The sequence below is a fragment of the Caenorhabditis remanei genome, chromosome X (assembly GCF_010183535.1).
Source record: "Caenorhabditis remanei strain PX506 chromosome X, whole genome shotgun sequence".
Taxonomy (NCBI): domain Eukaryota; kingdom Metazoa; phylum Nematoda; class Chromadorea; order Rhabditida; family Rhabditidae; genus Caenorhabditis; species Caenorhabditis remanei.
This window is the reverse complement of record NC_071333.1, coordinates 2,625,758-2,644,732: the sequence shown is the minus strand read 5'-3', so window position 1 is coordinate 2,644,732 and position 18,975 is coordinate 2,625,758. Positions and strand designations below refer to the sequence as shown.

Genomic DNA, 18,975 nt, shown 5'->3' with positions numbered 1-18,975 from the left:
ATGGAAATCTGGAAATGCGCTTAAACGACGCAGCGTAAAATTTACGTCTAGAAGAGCTTTTGTTTTGGAAAGATCGGATAAAATACTGGTGAGAAAAAATCGATAAAATTTGAAAAAACGAGCAAAAAACAACAAAAATGTGGCAAAAAGTGGGCGGAGTCTGATGACGTGTCGATCGTGGCGAGACCCAAGTGACGGAAAATTTCATGCTCCTTCTTTCGAGATTTTCAAAGTAGAGGAAACCCCATGAATGTATATATGTCTAGAACCCAAATTTTATGAGGAGTTCAAAAAAAATAATATTTTTTGGGTTACGGTAGTTTTAGGATTACTGTAGCCATTTTCGTGTCAAGACCCAATTTCTCGAAAATCGTCAAAATTGAACCGTTTCACAAAATTTTTTTTGTACCTTATTCAGATTACTGCAACAAATTTTTTCAAAGTTTTATTTTTTTGGTTACGGTACTTTTAGGGTTACTGTAGCCATTTTCGTGTCAAGACCCAATTTTTCGAAAATCGTCAAAATTGAACCGTTTCACAAAATTTTTTTTGTATCATATTCAGATTACTGCAACAAATTTTTTCAGAGTTTTATTTTTTTGGTTACGGTATTTTTAGGGTTACTGTAGCCATTTTCGTGTCAAGACCCAATTTCTCGAAAATCGTCAAAATTGAACCGTTTCACAAAATTTTTTTTTGTATCATATTCAGATTGTTGCAACAAACTTTTTGAAAAATTTATTTTTTTGGTTACCGTAGTTTTAGGAGTACTGTAGCCATTTTCGTGTCGAGACCCAATTTTTCGAAAATCGTCAAAATTGAACCGTTTCACAAAATTTTTTTGTATAATAATCAGAATATCGCAACAAAGTCAAAAAATCCGCTAATATGGTTTACGGTAGTTTTTTGGCTTACTGTAACCATTTTCGTGGCAAGACCCACGTGACGAAATATCACATGCGCTTTTTTTTCGAGATTTTTGAAGAAAGTTGCGCTAGAGGAGGTAAGTGCGCTCTACTAATAATTGCTGGAAACCATGAGACTTTCTCTGGAAAATACTGCAAAAAGACGGTTTGAATTGCGAAAAATTTACTGAAAATGCGTTTTTCAGGTGCGGATTTACGTGAGATTAGGTGTCGATTTAGGGGAGGTTAGGTGTAGATTTACGAAAGGTAAATCCATACAAAATTACACGTAAATCCCCACCAACTTGCCGTAAATCGACAACTAACCTCTCGTAAATCGACACATGACCTCGCGTAAATCTACACATAACTCCGTAAAGTGACCCTTACGAAAGATTGATGTAGATTTACGGGTTAAGTGACTCATCTGATGATCTTGTTCAAAGCTCTGTTATTCTCAATCGCTGGGAGCAGGAAATAACACAATTTTCAACAAAATTAGCATTAGAGAGCACTTGCAATGCTTTTAGACATCTGCAAACGACTAAATGTTTTTTTGGAAATCCTCTGTTTGTCCGGATGTCTGAAGAGATGTGCCCCAGGAATCAAAACCTCATTCTGACAAGTGCGCTCTACTGCTAATTTCTCAAAAAACATATTTTTATGTTCGAGACCCCGAAAATGACACTTTTCAAAGTTTAAACACCACAAATTGCATTTTTCTAGAAATTAAAAGTAGAGCGAACCTGTCAGAGAGAGATTTTGATTTCTGAGGCACCTTCGGCGCTTTTTGACCTCTGGAGGCTTTTCAAAATAAATATTTAGGCATAGCTTCCACGTCAATGTGACAATTGCGCTCTACTGATAATCCGGGAAAAACTTTTTGGTACCAATCTGACAACCAGGGTTCAATTCCCACTGGTGGAAAACCATTTTTGCTTTTCATTTCTGACTTTTTGCTATCAATCTGACAACCAGTGGGAATTGAACCCTGGTTGTCAGATTGATAGCAAAAAGTCAGAAATGAAAAGCAAAAATGGTTTTCCACCAGTGGGAATTGAACCCTGGTTGTCAGATTGGTACCAAAAAGTTTTTCCCGGATTATCAGTAGAGCGCACTTGTCACATTGACGCAAAAGCTATGTCCAAATTTTTATTTTGAAAAGCCTCCGGAGGTCAAAACGCGCCGAAAGTGCCCCAGAAATCAAAATCTAACTCTGACAGGTGCGCTCTACTGCTAATTTTTAGAAAATTGCGATTTTTGGTGTTAGAAACTATGAAAAATACCATTTTTTGGAGTTTACGACTTTGAAAAGTGTCATTTTCGGTGTTTCGAACATAAAAATATGTTTTTTGAGAAATTAGCAGTAGAGCGCACTTGTCAGAATGAGGTTTTGATTCCTAGGGCACATCTCTTCAGACATCCGGACAAACAGAGGATTTCCAAAAAAACATTTAGTCGTTTGCAGGTGTCTAAAAGCATTGCAAGTGCTCTCTAATGCTAATTTTGTTGAAAATTGTGTTATTTCCTGCTCCCAACGATTGAGAATAACAGAATTTTGAACAAGATCATCAGATGAGTCACTTAACCCGTAAATCTACATCAATCTTTCGTAAGGGTCGATTTACGGAGTTATGTGTAGATTTACGCGAGGTCATGTGTCAATTTACGGGAGGTTGGGTGTCAATTTACGGCAAGTTGGTGTGGATTTACGTGTAATTTCGGATGGATTTACCTCCCGTAAATCGACACCTAACCTCCCCTAAATCGACACCTAATCTCACGTAAATCCGCACCTGAAAAAACGCATTTTCAGTTAATTTTTCGCAATTCAAACCGTCTTTTTGCAGTATTTTCCAGAGAAAGTCTCATGGTTTCCAGCAATTATTAGTAGAGCGCACTTACCTCCTCTAGCGCAACTTTCTTCAAAAATCTCGAAAAAAAAAGCGCATGTGATATTTCGTCACGTGGGTCTTGCCACGAAAATGGTTACAGTAAGCCAAAAAACTACCGTGAACCATATTAGCAGATTTTTTTGACTTTGTTGCAATATTCTGATTATTATACAAAAAAAATTTTGTGAAACGGTTCAATTTTGACGATTTTCGAAAAATTGGGTCTTTAAAATGGCTACAGTAACCCTAAAAATACCGTAACCAAAAAAAAAACTCTGAAAAAATTTGTTACAGTAATCTGAATATGATACAAAAAGAATTTTGTGAAACGGTTCAATTTTGACGATTTTCGAAAAATTGGGTCTTGACACGAAAATGGCTACAGTAACTCTAAAAGTACCGTAACCAAAAAAATAAAACTCTGAAAAAATTTGTTGCAGTAATCTGAATATGATGCAAAAAGAATTTTGTGAAACGGTTCAATTTTGACGATTTTCGAAAAATTGGGTCTTGACACGAAAATGGCTACAGTAACCCTAAAAATACCGTAACCAAAAAAATAAAACTCTGAAAAAATTTGTTGCAGTGATCTGAATATGATGCAAAAAAAATTTTGTGAAACGGTTCAATTTTGACGATTTTCGAAAAATTGGGTCTTGACACGAAAATGGCTACAGTAACACTGAAAGTACCGTAACCAAAAAAATAAAACTCTGAAAAAATTTGTTGTAGTAATCTGAATATGATGCAAAAAGAATTTTGTGAAACGGTTCAATTTTGACGATTTTCGAAAAATTGGGTCTTGACACGAAAATGGCTACAGTAATCCTAAAACTACCGTAACCCGAAAAATATTATTTTTTTCGAATTTCTCATAAAATTTGGGTTCTAGACATATATACATTCATGGGGTTTCCTCTACTTTGAAAATTTCGAAAAAAGGAGCATGAAATTTTCCGTCACTTGGGTCTCGCCACGATCGACACGTCATCAGACTCCGCCCACTTTTTGCCACATTTTTGTTGTTTTTTGCTCGTTTTTTCAAATTTTATCGATTTTTTCTCACCAGTATTTTATCCGATCTTTCCAAAACAAAAGCTCTTCTAGACGTAAATTTTACGCTGCGTCGTTTAAGCGCATTTCCAGATTTCCATTTTTTCACCTTTGCAAGATAAAAATTAAAATAATAGAAAAAAATTCATAACTTTTGAAATTTCGAATTTTGAGACCTGAATTTTTTTGACAGGACACTACTTATAAGGGGCTAAAATTATAAATTTATTGCGAGAAAATAGATTTCAAAAAGTTTCTAAAAATTCAAAAAGAATTGTGATCGGCCTAAAATTTTTGAAAAATGCACATTCCCACCGTTAAAATTTTTTTTTCAAGGCTTGATATTGTTCTTCTGTGCTCAAAACTACCTATGGGCTTCTTTATTACCATTTTGAACGGTTAACTTTCTAGATAAAATTTTTTTAATTTTTCCGATTTTTTAATTTTTTGCAAATTCTGCCTCTCAAATAACTTTTTTCAGTGTAATATATCATCGCAAAGGCTCAAAATCTCTGGAGCTGAGAAAGCCGCTTCGGAATCAATGATAATTAGAAATAAAGTGAGTTTAATTTCTTTTTAATCAAAAAAATAAAGAAAAAAAACTTTTTGTTTCAGCTCGTTGATTCAATTGTGCTTCTCAAAACTTCTCGTCGGAATCATCTTCAACTTTAACGTCTTCAATTCGACCGTTTCAACTTTCTACATCAATCGAAGGAACTTCAGGTAGTTTATTTTTGTTTGGTTTCAGGTATAGGTGTTTTCATTCACTTTCTATCTCAGAAAACTGATAGAAAGTGAATTGAAAACGGGAGGATGACGGGTTTGGGTGGCTGGGTTCTCTTCTAGGGGTACCGAAAGAAGAGTTGGGATGGGAGGTTCTGGGATCGTGTGAGAGAGACAGGGAGACTGCGTTAAGACTGTGGGCGGGACTGAAAAATTATAGTAGTTTTAGAAAAATAATTAGTATCTTTAGAGAAGTTATCAGTTACGAAATTCCCAAAACTTCCCCAATTCTTAAGGTTTATCGAGCTTTTTGGATTGCCTTGAGGATTTGGAGATGTTTTTGGGAATACTTCTCTTGTTAGGAAGCAGACGCTTTATTTTGCAGCGCGCAATTTTTATTGCTGCGCACTTTCCGAATTCTTCGAATTCGTTGGTTTCGATTGCAGATGAGTTGAGTGTTTTATGAAATTTTTCAAACACAACCAAAAATTCACTTAAAATGACACTTCCGCCTCGGCCTGGGTCGAATTTTCACTCGGTCCGGATTCAATAATGGGAACTCTGACATTTTTTTCAAAATGCTCCGAAAATTTATATCATACATTTACAGTCTGCCGCCGTAGGGCTTTAAAGGCGCGTGGAATTTGTTAGCATGGGTCTCGTAGTAGAAATGGGTGAAAAACCGTACTCTACTACGGTTTTTAATATTTTTACTACGGTTTTCATGCTTTTAACTACGAGACCCATCCAAACAAATTCCATGCGCCTTTAAAGCCCAACAGCGGCAGACTGTAAATTTATAATAGTAAAAATGCCTTAATTTTCATTTTTTGATTCAGAATTTTTGGTCAAAAACTATACTTTTTTTTAAATTCCATAAAATTTTCAGAATAAAATTAAAACATCAATTTTTTTCATGACATTTTTCAAAACCGGCCGAGAATATTTCCGATTCCAGGTCGACCCGGCCTGTGATAAGTCTGTTTAACAATAATTGTATTAGATTAACCAAAAACATTTTCCAAAAATATTACAACATTTTTTTGCCATCTTGGGTGTGAACAAAAATAAATCATGCCGTCATTCTATTGTTTTTGAAATCCAGTTTTTGTTCTATTTAAAACATTTTCAAAGAAGTCTTTCAAATGTCAAAATTTCCCAATAATTGGAAAGAAATTTTTAGAGTATTGAGAAAAATTTATTGTGAAATATTAGCGTGACAATTTCGTTACAAATGCGCTCCGCCGCAAACGAGAGAGTATCTGCGAGAGATGCAGAGTTTTTTCTGGCGCGAAACAGATTTTACAAGTTTTAATTCAAAATTTGCCAATTTTCAAGAAAAAATTATTCCAAAATAGATCAAAAATGGTGGAAATCTGTTTCGCGTCAGAAAAAAACTCTGCATCTCTCGCAGATACTCTCTCGTTTGCGGTGGGGCGCAGTTGTAAGAAGGCGTGGGCTGCAAATAATTGGTTGTGTTTGAAAATTGACATAAACATCTCAACTCGAACTGCATACATTTTTAATTGGACATATTTCCCATTTTTACAGTTTTCCTCTTTTAATTTTTCACTCAAGGACTTTTTTTCTCATTTTGTAATTATTTCGTTTTTTCATAATTTTCTAGGCCCGGGTGTTAAAATCAAAACACTTCTTTTTTGAAAAACTTTGAATTTTTTGTGAAAAAGCTAAATTTTTTATGTTTAAAGGGAATTTTGAAAAATCACCGTGCCTTGACGGCTCCGGGACATTTCGAAACCAGACATTTCGAAACCGGGCATTTCCAAACCGGACATTTTGAAACCGGTAAAACGCGTATAAATTTTTTCTAGAAAAGAGGTAATATTATGGTTCCGAGGGTCCGGGGTTCCGGGCCTGGCAAAACGTTTTTGAATTCCGTTTTTGGTCTTTTGGTACGAATCTGACAACCAGGGTTCGATCCCTGCTTTTTATTTTTCGTTTTTTGGTATTAGTCTACGGTCGAGGAATCGACTCCGGATGCTGGCAAAATCATTTTTATTGATTTTTTAGAAATCTTAACAAAAAACCATTTTTCCAACATCCGGAGTCGATCCCTCGACAGTAAACTAATATCAAAAAACGAAAAATAAAAAGCAGGGATCGAACCCTGGTTGTCAGATTCGTACCAAAAGACCAAAAACGGAATTCAAAAACGTTTTGCCAGGCCCGGAACCCCGGACCCTCGGAACCATAATATTACCTCTTTTCTAGAAAAAATTTATACGCGTTTTACCGGTTTCAAAATGTCCGGTTTCGAAATGTTCCGGAGCCGCCTTGACAAATATACAATTTTCAAATTTATTGTTTTTTTTAATTATTTGTCGTTTTTAATAATCTTTTTCATTTTTTTAATCAATGCGCGGAGATTTACCTCGGATGTACAGCGAATTGCGCGCCCAAAGCTTCTCAAGCTGAAATGAGAAAAAGCTAATATGTAAAAACGTTTTGTGAAATGAGAGAGTGTGAGAAATAGCAATTGAAACAATGAAAACCGCATACGCAAAAATTTCTTTTTTTTTAAATTGTTTTCGTTTTATTCATCTATTTTTGAATTCAATCCGGACAACCATTCGAGGAGTAGGATTCAATAAACAATAACGACGGATCAATAGACAATAACGACGGAGGATTCGGTACGGAGGAGAAAAAGGCAAAAGATGCCTATCTCGTTTAGCGGAAAATTGAAATAGAAGTTTTGATTGGTCTCTGATTTGATGTTGAAGTATGGGGTTGACTGCGCGCAAAAATAGAAGAAAAGAGTAGACATCAGATCAAAAATCATGAAAAAACTATCTATTTGAGTCTTTCGCTTCACAGATAGACCATCTTCGATGTCTTTCTGATAACACGCATCAACTGTCTTTATGACAAACTGACGTGTTTCTGAAACTGTGATTTACTGAAATCACCTGTCGGTAGTCAAAAAATCCATGCCAAAGAGACCCTTCGGGTGTCACTTGGTTCTGTGGTAATTAGTTAGAACCCTGAGAACCTCTGCCATCAAGGTGGAGGATTTAGGTCGGCCACAAAAAATTTTGATTGTTTTCCTGTGAAAACAATATTATTTCATCGTCCTCACTTTTCTTCTTCATCTTCGACGGACTGCAAAGGGGTACTCTCGGTCTCTCCACAATTAGTCTTTTCATGACCTCTTCGTCAAACGTCGTTTGTTAGGTTATTTGGAAACACTATTCTAATGGAACACACCACTTCTTGTACAGAAGACAATATACATGACTCTTTTGCTACACATATACACACATATTTTCAGACATTAACAACCTTTACAGATTTTCAGCTTTTCATCTTCTTCTCATGACAACTATAGCTCATTGGTTTGTTTTCCTTTTAAATATTCACTTGATAATTCGTTTTCTCAGGAGATAATTGGTGTTTTTCAGAAAACAATTGATTTTCAGGAGACAATTGGTTTTACAAGGAAAGAATTGGTTTTATCAGGAGATAATTGGTTTTTCTGAAAGTTATTGGCTCCGCGACGTTTCGACACCACGACAACTCGACACCAGACGTTTTGACACCAGACATTTCGACACCAGACATTTCGACACCATTGAAAATCGAGTAAAATTTGTCTCAAAAAGGAGATGGTTTTAGGGTTTGAAGGATCCGGGTTTCGACCCCGGTTGCTTGAAAAAGTGTTTTATTTTTATTTTTGGCTTTTTGGTAACAATCTGACAACCAGGATTCGACCCCAACGGGTATCAATGTTTTTTGTTTTTTTAAAATTTTAAACATTTTGGAACTAATCTGATGTCCGGGGTTCGACTCTTGATGCTGGCAAAACTTTTTTGATTTTGATTTCTGACATTTTTCTTCATCTAAGCAAGTACAATTGCGAGGAAGATGGGAATATTTCTTGATCAAACGACTTGTACATGTTCTTGAAAAACCATTCCCTATTTTGTATGAGAGAAAAGTTTCTCCGTATTCCGGGAGTGGTTTCCCGAACATTCGAATTAGCATCATTTGAGTTTATGCACGCACAAGTCGTTTGACCAAGGGCTATTCCTATCTTCCTCGCAACTGTACTTCTATCTAGCTTAGATAAAGAAAAATGTCAGAAATCAAAGTCAAAATAAGCTTTCCCAGCATCAAGAGTCAAACCCCGGACGTCAGATTAGTACCAAAATGTTAAAAATAAGAAAACAAAAAACATTGATACCAGTGGGGGTCGAACCCTGGTTGTCAGATTGGTACCAAAAAGCCAAAAATAAAAATAAAACACTTTTTCATGCACCTGGGGCCGAACCCCGGACCCTTCAAACCCTAAAACCATCTCCTTTTTGAGACAAATTTAACTCGATTTTCATTGCTGTCGAAATGTCTGGTGTCGAAACGTCCTGGAGCCAAATTATTGCATCAAAAGATAATTGTTTTTTTTTGTATTTTACAAGACGACGTCTTGGAAGATTGTTGGAGATGATTTGCCGTGTTTCAAATTTGAAACGCCATGTTTAAAGTTCAAAACGCCATGTTTTAAGTTTAAAACACTATGTTTCAATTTTGAAACGCCATTTTTCAAGTTTAAAACGCTTAAAATATGATTAATATATTTTTGAATCATGAAAAATTTCGTATGATATAAAAGCAGAGATTTCAGTTTGAAGTCTATTCGATTTAAAGATATCGATTAAAAAATTACCTTTGAGGAGAATTTTGTCGAATTTTTTGAATTTTTTTGAAATCACAAATTTTTGTGAATCTTTTTTTATAATTTCCAAATATTGAATTTCTCCAGTATTTGAATTCGACAGAACTAAATTTATTAGGATTCTATAGAAATCAGTGGTTTTTAGATTTTCTTTTTATAAACATTTTCACCGAAATAAGTTAGTTTTTTTCCGGTTACTACTGTACAAATCCTTGTGTTTGCACGTTTTCCCTGTGCTGCTTGGTTTTGTTTATCTTCTTTCAATTGTTCTTCTCTTTCCGTTTTTTCCTCTCATTTCTACTCTTTTTCTTGCAAATAACTTTATTTTTCAGATCTCTCGTAATTCTTCGAACGAAACAATCGAAAAATGTGAGTTTCAAATAGTTTTTGGGCGGGTTTTTAAAGCAACCCAAGTTAACTGGAGTAAAGTTAACTGGAGGAACGTGAGATAGACAGAACAACTCAACAACTGTTTTGCGTCAAAAAATGGCTCCGGGACATTTCGAAACCAGGCATTTCGAAACCGCGACTACTCGAAACTACGACATCTCGAAACTGCGACATTTCGAAACCGGTCATTTCGAAACCGGTAAAACACGTATAAATTTTTTCTAGAAAAAAGGTAGTATTATGGTTCCGAGGGTCCGGGGTTCGACACCGGGCCTGGCAAAATTTTTTTGCATTTTGTTTTCGGCTTTTTGATACGAATCTGACAACCAGGGTTCGATCCCGACTGGTGGCAAAACTTTTTTTTTGTTTTAGGCTTTTTGATATCAATCTGAAGACCAAGGTTTAATCCCCACTGCAGATAAAATATTTTTGCTTTTCATTTTTCGTTTTTGGTATTAGTCTAAGGTCGAGAAACCGACGCTGGATGCTGGTAAAACCTTTTTTATTGATTTATCTTAACAATAAAAAACCGACATCTCAAAAATAAGAAAAATATCACAATGAAAGCATTTACCCATGTTTTCTTCAAATGGCGTAGCAGGCGTTTTTCGATGTCGGTTTTTTGTTAAGATAAATCAATAAAAAAGGTTTTACCAGCATCCGGAGTCGATCCCTCGACCTTAGACTAATACCAAAAAACGAAGAATAAAAACAAAATAATTTTATCTGCAGTAGGGATCGAACCTTGGTCTTCAGATTGGTACCAAAAAGCAAAAAACAAAAACCAAAAAAGTTTTGCCACCAGTGGGGATCGAACCCTGGTTGTCAGATTCGTACCAAAAATCCAAAAATGGAATGCAAAAAAGTTTTGCCAGACCCGGTGTTGAACCCCGTGCCCTCGGAACCATAATACTACCTTTTTTCTAGAAAAAATGTATACGCGTGTTTTACCGGTTTCGAAATGTCCGGTTGCGAAATATCTGGTTTCGAAATATCTGGTTTCGAAATGTCCCGGAGCCAAAAAAATTAGGTAATTATAAGAGAGTTTTCAAAAAATAGTTACGCATTTTCCTTCACAAATAACAAAAATACATTTCTAATAATTTCAATTTTCTAGGCAAGCGAAGGACATCGATATGGACAAGAAAAAAGGCTTCCAACTTCAAGTCGGTGATCAAATAGCCCAAGGCTCATTCTCGACCACATTCCTCGCAACCACCGAGCCAGAGTTGAGTGGAAACTTCTCCGAGGTGGTCAAAGTGGGGCTGAAGAAACATCAACTCAAATATGCAAAGGAGAAGCAAGTTCTTCATCTGGTCAGCGGACACACGTACTTCCCCCGCCTTGTGCATGCTGCGGAGTCTAAAAAATTCACATACATTGGTAATTATATAATTTTTAAGATTTTATAATATTTTTCTTTTTTTAGTCACAGAATACGGCGGAGAGGACTTAAAGACGGTTTCGGAGAGAAACCGGTTCGGCATCACCTCCAATAGAAACGTGCTCCGCTTGGCTTACAGATTGCACGGAGCCGTCGACTTTCTTCACTCCAGAAACTTTTTTCACCGTGATATCAAGGCGGAAAACGTCTTGATTGAGCTCAGAAACCGAGTAAGTGTTTTTAAACCCATCATTTTTATCACAACAGCGTCCCACTTCAAACGAGATAGTCTCGGCAAGAGACGCAGAGTTTTTCCTTACGACGATACAAAATCCCACTGCTTTTGATCTATTTTCTCTATTTTTTAATCTTATTTTGTTAATTATTACGACAAATTGTGAAAATAGATCGAAAACACTAAAAATTTGGTTCGGCGCAAAAAAAAACTCAGCATCTGTCGCCAATACCCTCTCGTTTGCGGTTGGGCGCAGTTGTAAAAAGGGGTGGGCTGCTAATAGAACAATTTCAAAAAATATAGTAATTATTTCAGAGTATTCGTGTCAAACTGTCAGATTTTGGTGACGCAAGCGACATCCGAGAGCCTGCAAGAAGACGATCCAGCTTTATGAAGTTCTTCCTTCCTGCCGCTCTTCCGCCTTACTGCGAAGCTGAAGATCACTGCCACACGGCTGTGATGTGCTTGAAACTTCTGAAAAATCTTCCATACATTCCGCGACGCAGATCGGTGTTCCTCGCTTCACATATCGTAAGTTTTTACAGAAAATTCTCGAGTATACAATGAAATTTCAGACCGAATTCCCATTTCCGAAACTGGAGGGGGATCACGAGTGGATGATGTTGATCTGGTTGAGCCTGTGTGGCTGCTATCAAAACAAAACGACTGAGTTTGGGTTCATCGAGACTTTTATCGATGAAGCCAGCGTTAATTTCGACAAGAGATCGGATATTGATTATTGTACGATCACTGGAAAGCTCCGTCTGGATAGCCCAGATGATTAGATTCACTTTGCATTTTCGATGATTACTCAATTCTTTGCTTTTTTTTCATTCTCTCTTTCTGTATGATTTGATTTTTTCTCTTTTTCTCTACTTTTCGTCTAGATAATATTATTCTTCTCTAGATAATATAACTTTTTCTCTAGGTAATTCATCTTCTCGTAAGTATCATTTTATTTCAGCTATTGTCGCCACTGCTCATTCATTTCTCCTGTCGTTTCATCACTCTTCTCTTTTTCCTGGCTTGACCAGAAGACGACCACTCTTGTACAATATAAAAGCGAATGATAGCAATAAAGTTTAATTTTAGCAAAAAATTGGTGTTTGGAGGTGAAAAATATGAATCTTCTGGTTTTCTAATAGATAACAATATTGACACTAGTTGAGAGACGTTGACTACGTGGAAATCGTGTAAAAACTGCAAGTTGCATTTCTTGGGCTAGAATACTGAGATTTGAATGCTACGAGTCATTGAAAGATCGAACGCTAGAAATACCAACATTCTTAGAAAAACGACAGTAATGCTCTGAATCTGTATTTCACTAAGAAAAGGTGCATTTGTTGAGATAAAAAACCAAGATTTGAATGCTCTCATACTTTCGAGAAACTCGCTGCAGTTTCTCCAACGTTCGAACTCGGAAAAGAATATCAAATGTCAGGAATTGAAGAATTAAAAAAAGTCTACAGTAATAGTAATACTGACAGTACGACTCAACTTCGGATGGGGCCAGTCTAGATGATAGTTTCACCCCAAGACTCGTGGTGCTTTCCAAAATTTCGAATCTAAATTTTTCATGAAGCCTGATTTTTTCACATAATCCACTACGTGATTGCAAAATCCTAAAAACCGCTGCAATTGGCAGAGAAAACGGAAGATTGACGGAATTATGCTGAAAATCAAACATATAGGATCAATGCTACGGCTAATTGAAAGCACAAATCGAACTGAAAAATTTATGTTTTTAAGCCAAAAAAACATGAGAAATAAAAAGTACTAAAACGGTAGGAATTTAAATTTTGATTTTTCAGCTATAAAATTCTGTCGAAAACCAAAAACATTTTGAAAATTCGGTTTAATACGTCTGTTTTTGAGTATTTTTTAAGTTTCAGTGAGGCACATCTAGATGTCGGAAAAAATGATGTTTTTTCAATTTCGGTGTTTTCTACACCAAAAAGTTCAACTGCTAGTCAGTACGGGTAAATGAGATATCTGAGAAAGCGGTGCAAAGTTTTACCAGAAAGTTATCAGTTGGTTGCTCATAAACTCAGAATCTTATGTCCACTTCTAGCTAAAATGTTCCAAGCTGGTTCAACTTCAGAGTCAGTAAGCAAAAAACTTGGAAACTCTGACTAAAAAGTCATGTTCTTTTTTCTAGTCAATTCTTTGATTCTTCAACAAGTCTGATTAAAGTCACATCAATCTTCTCAAACACCAGAAAATAGCCCAACGACACTTCAACGTTCACATCTTTGACTCGAGAATTCGAGAATTCGTCAAACAACTGAAGAAAGCCAGAAAGGACAATTCATTGACTTTGCCAGAGAGGAACGAGAGGAAGCCAAGAACATCAGTCCTTCAGCTCGACCTTATGGACAGTCATAGGATTAGCAGGGTTCAACAACAGGAAGTAAAAAAGTTCATAACTTTTGAAATTTCGAAGTTTGAGACCTGACTTTTTTGACAGGGCACTACTTATAAGGGGCTAAACCTACCGTTTTTCAGACGTGGCCAGAATGCTCTTTTCTTCTCCTCAGCAAATTAACCATCTGAATTCTGTTCGCTTGTCTCGACCGACTTCTGTTCAGTTGTCTCGGAATCAAACACTCATCCGTGATTGTGTGAAGGCCCGGTTCCCTACAATCGCGGTAAATGATTTTTAGTTATTTTGTGAAAATAAACATACATCTTTAGGAAAACCCTTTCCACATCATGCTTGACGCTGCTCCAGGAGGTTGTGGAAAATCCACAATGCTGAAAATCCTCCGCCAGGATGTCAACGCCTTTTTTGGAACGGAAAACGCTTGTTTGGTGACGGCCTTCACTGGCGGAGCCGCGTTCAATGTTGGAGGAAACACGATTCACTCCACTCTTGGAATTTCTGTAAGATTTCATATTGAAATTGAAATAACTTTTGGAATTTTTAGCCAAAAGCTGGAGAGGAATTCAAACGAATGAGCGATTCTATGAAAACTCATCTCACTAACCAATTGAGGGATGTGAAAGTGCTTTTCATTGAAGAAATTAGCTTGGTTAGCGTTGTCCTTTTGACCCAGGCCTCGGTGCATCTCCAGATTCTGAGGAACGATGGCAGGCCATTTGGAGGACTCTCAGTGATGGTTTTCGGCGATTTCATGCAGCTTCTCCCTGTCCAACATCCACCAGTTTTTGGAGGTAATTCATCGTGAAGATTTTCTGAAAATATTTCAAAATATTACAGATTTCCCACCGATAATGAAGGCACGTTGCGAAATGCTCGTTGAAAACGTTTGGGATAAACTGTGGAAACTCTTCACTGTTTTCCACCTGACTCGGAACAAGAGAGTCGAGATGGGAAGAGCCGCCGACATGCTCCGAGAAATTCGGTATACCGAAATTTCCGAAGAGACGAAGGAGTTCCTCAGGAAGAATTGTTTATTGAAAAACACTTTTCCGAAAACGATCTTTGAAGCGTTGGACCAACTACAATCCGAGAATCCTGATAAGGAATTTGTGGTGTTGGCCACAAAAAACGCCACTGTTAATCGATTGAATATTTGCGTAAGTTTTAACGTATATTTTTCCGCCTATGTTAGAAATTTTAGCGTATCCAAAATATGGAAGAGAGAAAGAAATTCCCTGTTAGATACATCAAGGATGATGAAGTGGTGCTCGCGAAGTTTCACGAAACAACTAAACGACCACACTCCATGGAGCTGGCAGTCGGATGTAAAGTAATGCTCAATGTGACCCTCAAGAAAGAGCCAGGCATGTATAACGGCCGAGTGGGAAAACTTTTGGAAATCCAAGACCAATTTTTGAAAATCCAGTAAGCAATAAAATTAGAATTTTCAAAATGTAACAAATACTTACAGATTCGATTCTCAAACCATCGTCGACGTGCCGAAGTTATTCTTCAAAAACAATGAGAAAAGCTGGACTCAATATCCCATCCAACCCGCAGAAGTCATCACCGTCCACATGTCGCAAGGAAAAACTTTTGACGGCGTCATCTTCATTTCCGAAAACTTGTTCACTGGAGGCTTGGCGTATACGGCTCTTTCGCGATGCCGTCAACTCCGATTGTGTAGACTCACATCTTTGAGAACGGAGGAGTGGCTTGTTCCGGATGGCGCAAATGAGGAGTATCGACGACTGAAGCGGCGATACCTGGATATGATGATTACTGATTAATCAATTGAATACCGTACTATCTAATTAAACACCGTACTGTTTTTGAATTTTTAAACTAATTACGCTGACATTAAATAAATATGACAACTACTTTACACTGTAAACTTGATGGTGCGGGCGAGTGGTGGGGGCGTACCAAAAAAGGAGTCATTCGGAGCCAAATACACACCCTGTGGTGGTGGTACAACTCTTTTTCTACAGTTTCTTTTCAATTTATTTCAATTTTTTCCATTTTCACTTTTCTAAAGTTTAGCTTTACTAAGACATAGATTTTCAGTAGTAATGCCATCTTCTCAAGCTAATGCGAATCTCATGAGAAGAACTCTTCTCACCCACATTGACGTAAGTTAAAAATCTAGGATTTTGTACCTTATTGCTACTTTTTAGATGCTCAATAACACCATCGCCGATCTTCGCCAGCTGTTGCCAAGAGCGCAAATTGGCAGAAATGTAGGGTGATATGATCTTTTGATTAAAACTTTTTTCGTTTATTTACAGGCCGCGCATCGAGGACTGGAGACAGTCCGCGGACTTCTTCGTACCAGAACTCGTCAAGTAGAGGAGCTCCGGGCGGAAAGAGATGCCTTGGTAAGATTATATTTTCTTAATTGCCTTTAATATAATGAAGTTTCAGGAACATCAAGACCTGCGTCCTCACTGCAACGTCTGCCGCGAAATGTTTCTTCCGAAGGCTGAAAAAATGTTAAGAAACTTTGCTGTCGAGCAGCAATAAGTTTCTATAAACTCCCGTTTTTTCATGTCTCCCCCTCCATCTCCCTCTCCATAATCTTCATCTTCCCGTATCGTTCAGAAATTCTTGTATCCGTCCTGGAAAAAAATTAAATTTCTTGTTAAATGTTTATTTTATTTTTCTTAAATTTTTCTACCCAGTCAAAATAAAACAGTAAAAAAAAGAGTAGTTAAAAAGAAATCTCCGTAAATCGACATAACGTCTCTCTCTTCATTGAGTTTAGGCCAGAGGAGCGCGTTTGCATTGCGGTCGTACCGACCACTAGGCCACCCGGCTATTAGGCCAGGGAAGATTTGAATGAGAGAACACAACACACAAAATGAGAAAAAAGTTTATTTAAAGTGAAATAAAAAGTACTATCGAAATAAAAAAGTTCCGACATTTTTTCCTCGTTGGTGTTTGCGGACTCAAGCCAAAATTATCAAATTTTGGCTTGAGTCCGCAAACACCGAGGGGGAAAAAATGTCGGAACTTTTTTGTTGCGACAATAATTAATAAAAAAGAAATTAATTCCAGAAGATCTGTAAAACCATTATTTTCATAAAAGACCATTTCACAATACATATTTTGTCAGCACATTTAGTGTTTTGGATTTTTTCTTTTTCTTTATACAGACACTTCCAGGTTCAATTCTAGATTCATTTCCAGATTTTTTTGCAAAATTTCAGATTGCTCAGTCTTCATTTTTAGTGAGGCGAGAGATGACTCATCGCGTGGAGGTGTTAGAGAAAAGGGGGCGAGAGAGACAGGGCGAGAGAGTGGAGAGTGCTAGAGAAAGGGCCCGTGTTAGAGAAAAGGGGAGAGACAATGCATAGCGTGGAGGGTGCGAGAGAGTACACAAAGAGAGGAGGGTGTTAGACAAACAGAGAGAGGCGGTCGGCAGCGAGAGTTCGGAGAAATGACATGGAGGAGGGGGAGGGGGGATGTGCGCGCGCGCACCGGAGGGGAGGACCATCATGGATATGGTCGGGAGCCAGGTCGGCCACGGTAGGCACCCATACTACCAGACTACACTTTTGCAAAGATCAAAGATCAACTTATGTCACAGGAACCCCCCATACTTCTCTAATAATGGTAAAAATTGGCCCATACTCCCAAGGGGCATTGGGGCAGGGGGCGTCGTGCTCATAGGGCATTCACTCAGAGGGGCCACTAAATCTTAGGGGGCGTTTCACTGATACTCTTAGGAGTCATTAGGAGTCACAGAAAACGGTGTTTTAAGTTTTATTAACCATTAAAACAATCGTATTTGTAAAGTTAGAACACGAACGTTGAAGACTTCTGGAAAATAACAGAAACACGTTTTTAATGGAATATACTACCGAATACATGTTGAACGTTCAAAAATGTTGAAAAAACAGAGAAACACGTTTTGCCACTAGTGGGGGTCGAACCTTGGTACTCAGATTGATACCAAAAAGCCAAAAACAAAAACAAAAAAAGTTTTGTCATGTCAAAAAGCAATCTAAAACAGTCAAAATCGACCAAATTCCGCAAACGCGCCAAAGGTGCGCCAGCCTCTCTGCCTACTGCTGAAAAATGTTATTTTCAGGTTTCTTTTTTTCAAAAATATCAATTTTACGTGACTAGAAGTAAAAAAACATGTGAAAATTACAGATTTATGTCAAAAAGCAATCTAAAACAGTCAAAATCGACCAAATTTCGCAAACGCGCCAAAGGTGCGCCAGCCTCTCCGCCTACTTCTGAAAAATGTCATTTTCTGGTTTCTTTTTTACAGAAATATCAATTTTACGTGCCTAGAAGTAAAAAAACATGTGAAAATTACAAATTTATGTCAAAAAGCAATCTAAAACAGTCAAAATCGACCAAATTCCGCAAACGCGCCAAAGGTGCGCCATCCTCTCTGCCTACTGCTGAAAAGTGGCCCATACTCCCAGGGGGCATTGGAACAGGGGGCATCGTGCTCATAGGGGGCATTCACTCAGAGGGGTCATTGAATCTTAGGGGGCATTTCACTCATACTCAGGGGGTCATTTTTCATATGCTAATGGGGGGCATTGACCCTCATTCTCAGAGGGGTCATCGATATACTCAGAGGGGGCATCGATACTGTAAGGTCTATTGGTTTGGCTACTGTTCACAGAAGAAAGTTGGAGCACCCGGATAAAAGGAAGGTTTTGACCACGCGATTCACAGTGTATTCTTCGGGCAACTTTAATATTTTGGGAATCTCCTCCAACCAATCCAGTCCAAGTAGATTATCCCCATCGCCTACAAACGCTCTCGTCCACGCCTGGCTGTCTTCATATTCCACTGCACATGTGATTTCTCCATGGATCGTCATCAAATTGCCAGCTACATCTCGAATTACTGCTTTGGTCTTCTTCAGCCGTGGCGCTCCGATTCGATTCCAGTCATCTCTGCTGATTAGGGTAATATCCGATCCAGTATCAACCTGCATTTTCACTTCAGTTCCGTTCACTAGCACAGTTCTATAGATTCTCGTATCTTCTGTTCTGATTCCTTCCACAATTGCTGCTCTCTGGTGGAAAACTTTCGGCTTCTGCTGATTTCCACGTCTCGATTGGCATTTCCTTGCAATGTGCCCTTTCTCTCCACACTCGTAACAATCTTCTTTCATAGTCCAACATCCTTCTGATGCGTGTCTTCCTCCACACCGATAACATCCTCCTGCATCTGCTGCTGCTACTGCTTCTGATTTCTTCTCCGCTAACTCACGATAAACTCCCTTTCTTTCACTTTTTGCTGCTCGCACCATCCAATTCTCTTGTCCGACGGTTGCGTCCTTCTT

At 37.7% G+C, this 18,975-nt stretch overlaps 4 protein-coding genes across 4 annotated transcripts; 3 read left to right on the top strand and 1 right to left on the bottom strand.

The window, feature by feature from the left end:
• Positions 1-10,795: 10,795 nt before the first annotated feature.
• On the top strand, positions 10,796-12,063 carry GCK72_022522 (uncharacterized protein; the record flags this gene model as incomplete). The annotated part of the gene is made up of 4 exons (XM_053734881.1): positions 10,796-11,042; positions 11,089-11,273; positions 11,594-11,809; positions 11,854-12,063. The coding sequence occupies 4 exons, from the start codon at positions 10,796-10,798 to the stop codon at positions 12,061-12,063; spliced, it is 858 nt and encodes a 285-aa protein (XP_053578447.1).
• A 1,716-nt stretch (positions 12,064-13,779) lies between these two features.
• Positions 13,780-14,173, bottom strand: GCK72_022521 (uncharacterized protein; the record flags this gene model as incomplete). The annotated part of the gene is made up of 2 exons (XM_053734880.1): positions 13,780-13,915; positions 13,965-14,173. 2 exons carry the CDS (start codon positions 14,171-14,173, stop codon positions 13,780-13,782), a joined length of 345 nt encoding a protein of 114 aa, XP_053578446.1.
• GCK72_022520 (uncharacterized protein) lies at positions 13,795-15,451 on the top strand (the record flags this gene model as incomplete). Its single annotated transcript, XM_053734879.1, has 6 exons — positions 13,795-13,926; positions 13,973-14,161; positions 14,206-14,452; positions 14,499-14,818; positions 14,863-15,086; positions 15,133-15,451. 6 exons carry the CDS (start codon positions 13,795-13,797, stop codon positions 15,449-15,451), a joined length of 1,431 nt encoding a protein of 476 aa, XP_053578445.1.
• Positions 15,452-15,733: 282 nt separating this feature from the next.
• On the top strand, positions 15,734-16,184 carry GCK72_022519 (uncharacterized protein; the record flags this gene model as incomplete). The annotated part of the gene is made up of 4 exons (XM_053734878.1): positions 15,734-15,793; positions 15,839-15,901; positions 15,950-16,039; positions 16,086-16,184. The coding sequence occupies 4 exons, from the start codon at positions 15,734-15,736 to the stop codon at positions 16,182-16,184; spliced, it is 312 nt and encodes a 103-aa protein (XP_053578444.1).
• Between the last annotated feature and the right edge of the window lie 2,791 nt (positions 16,185-18,975).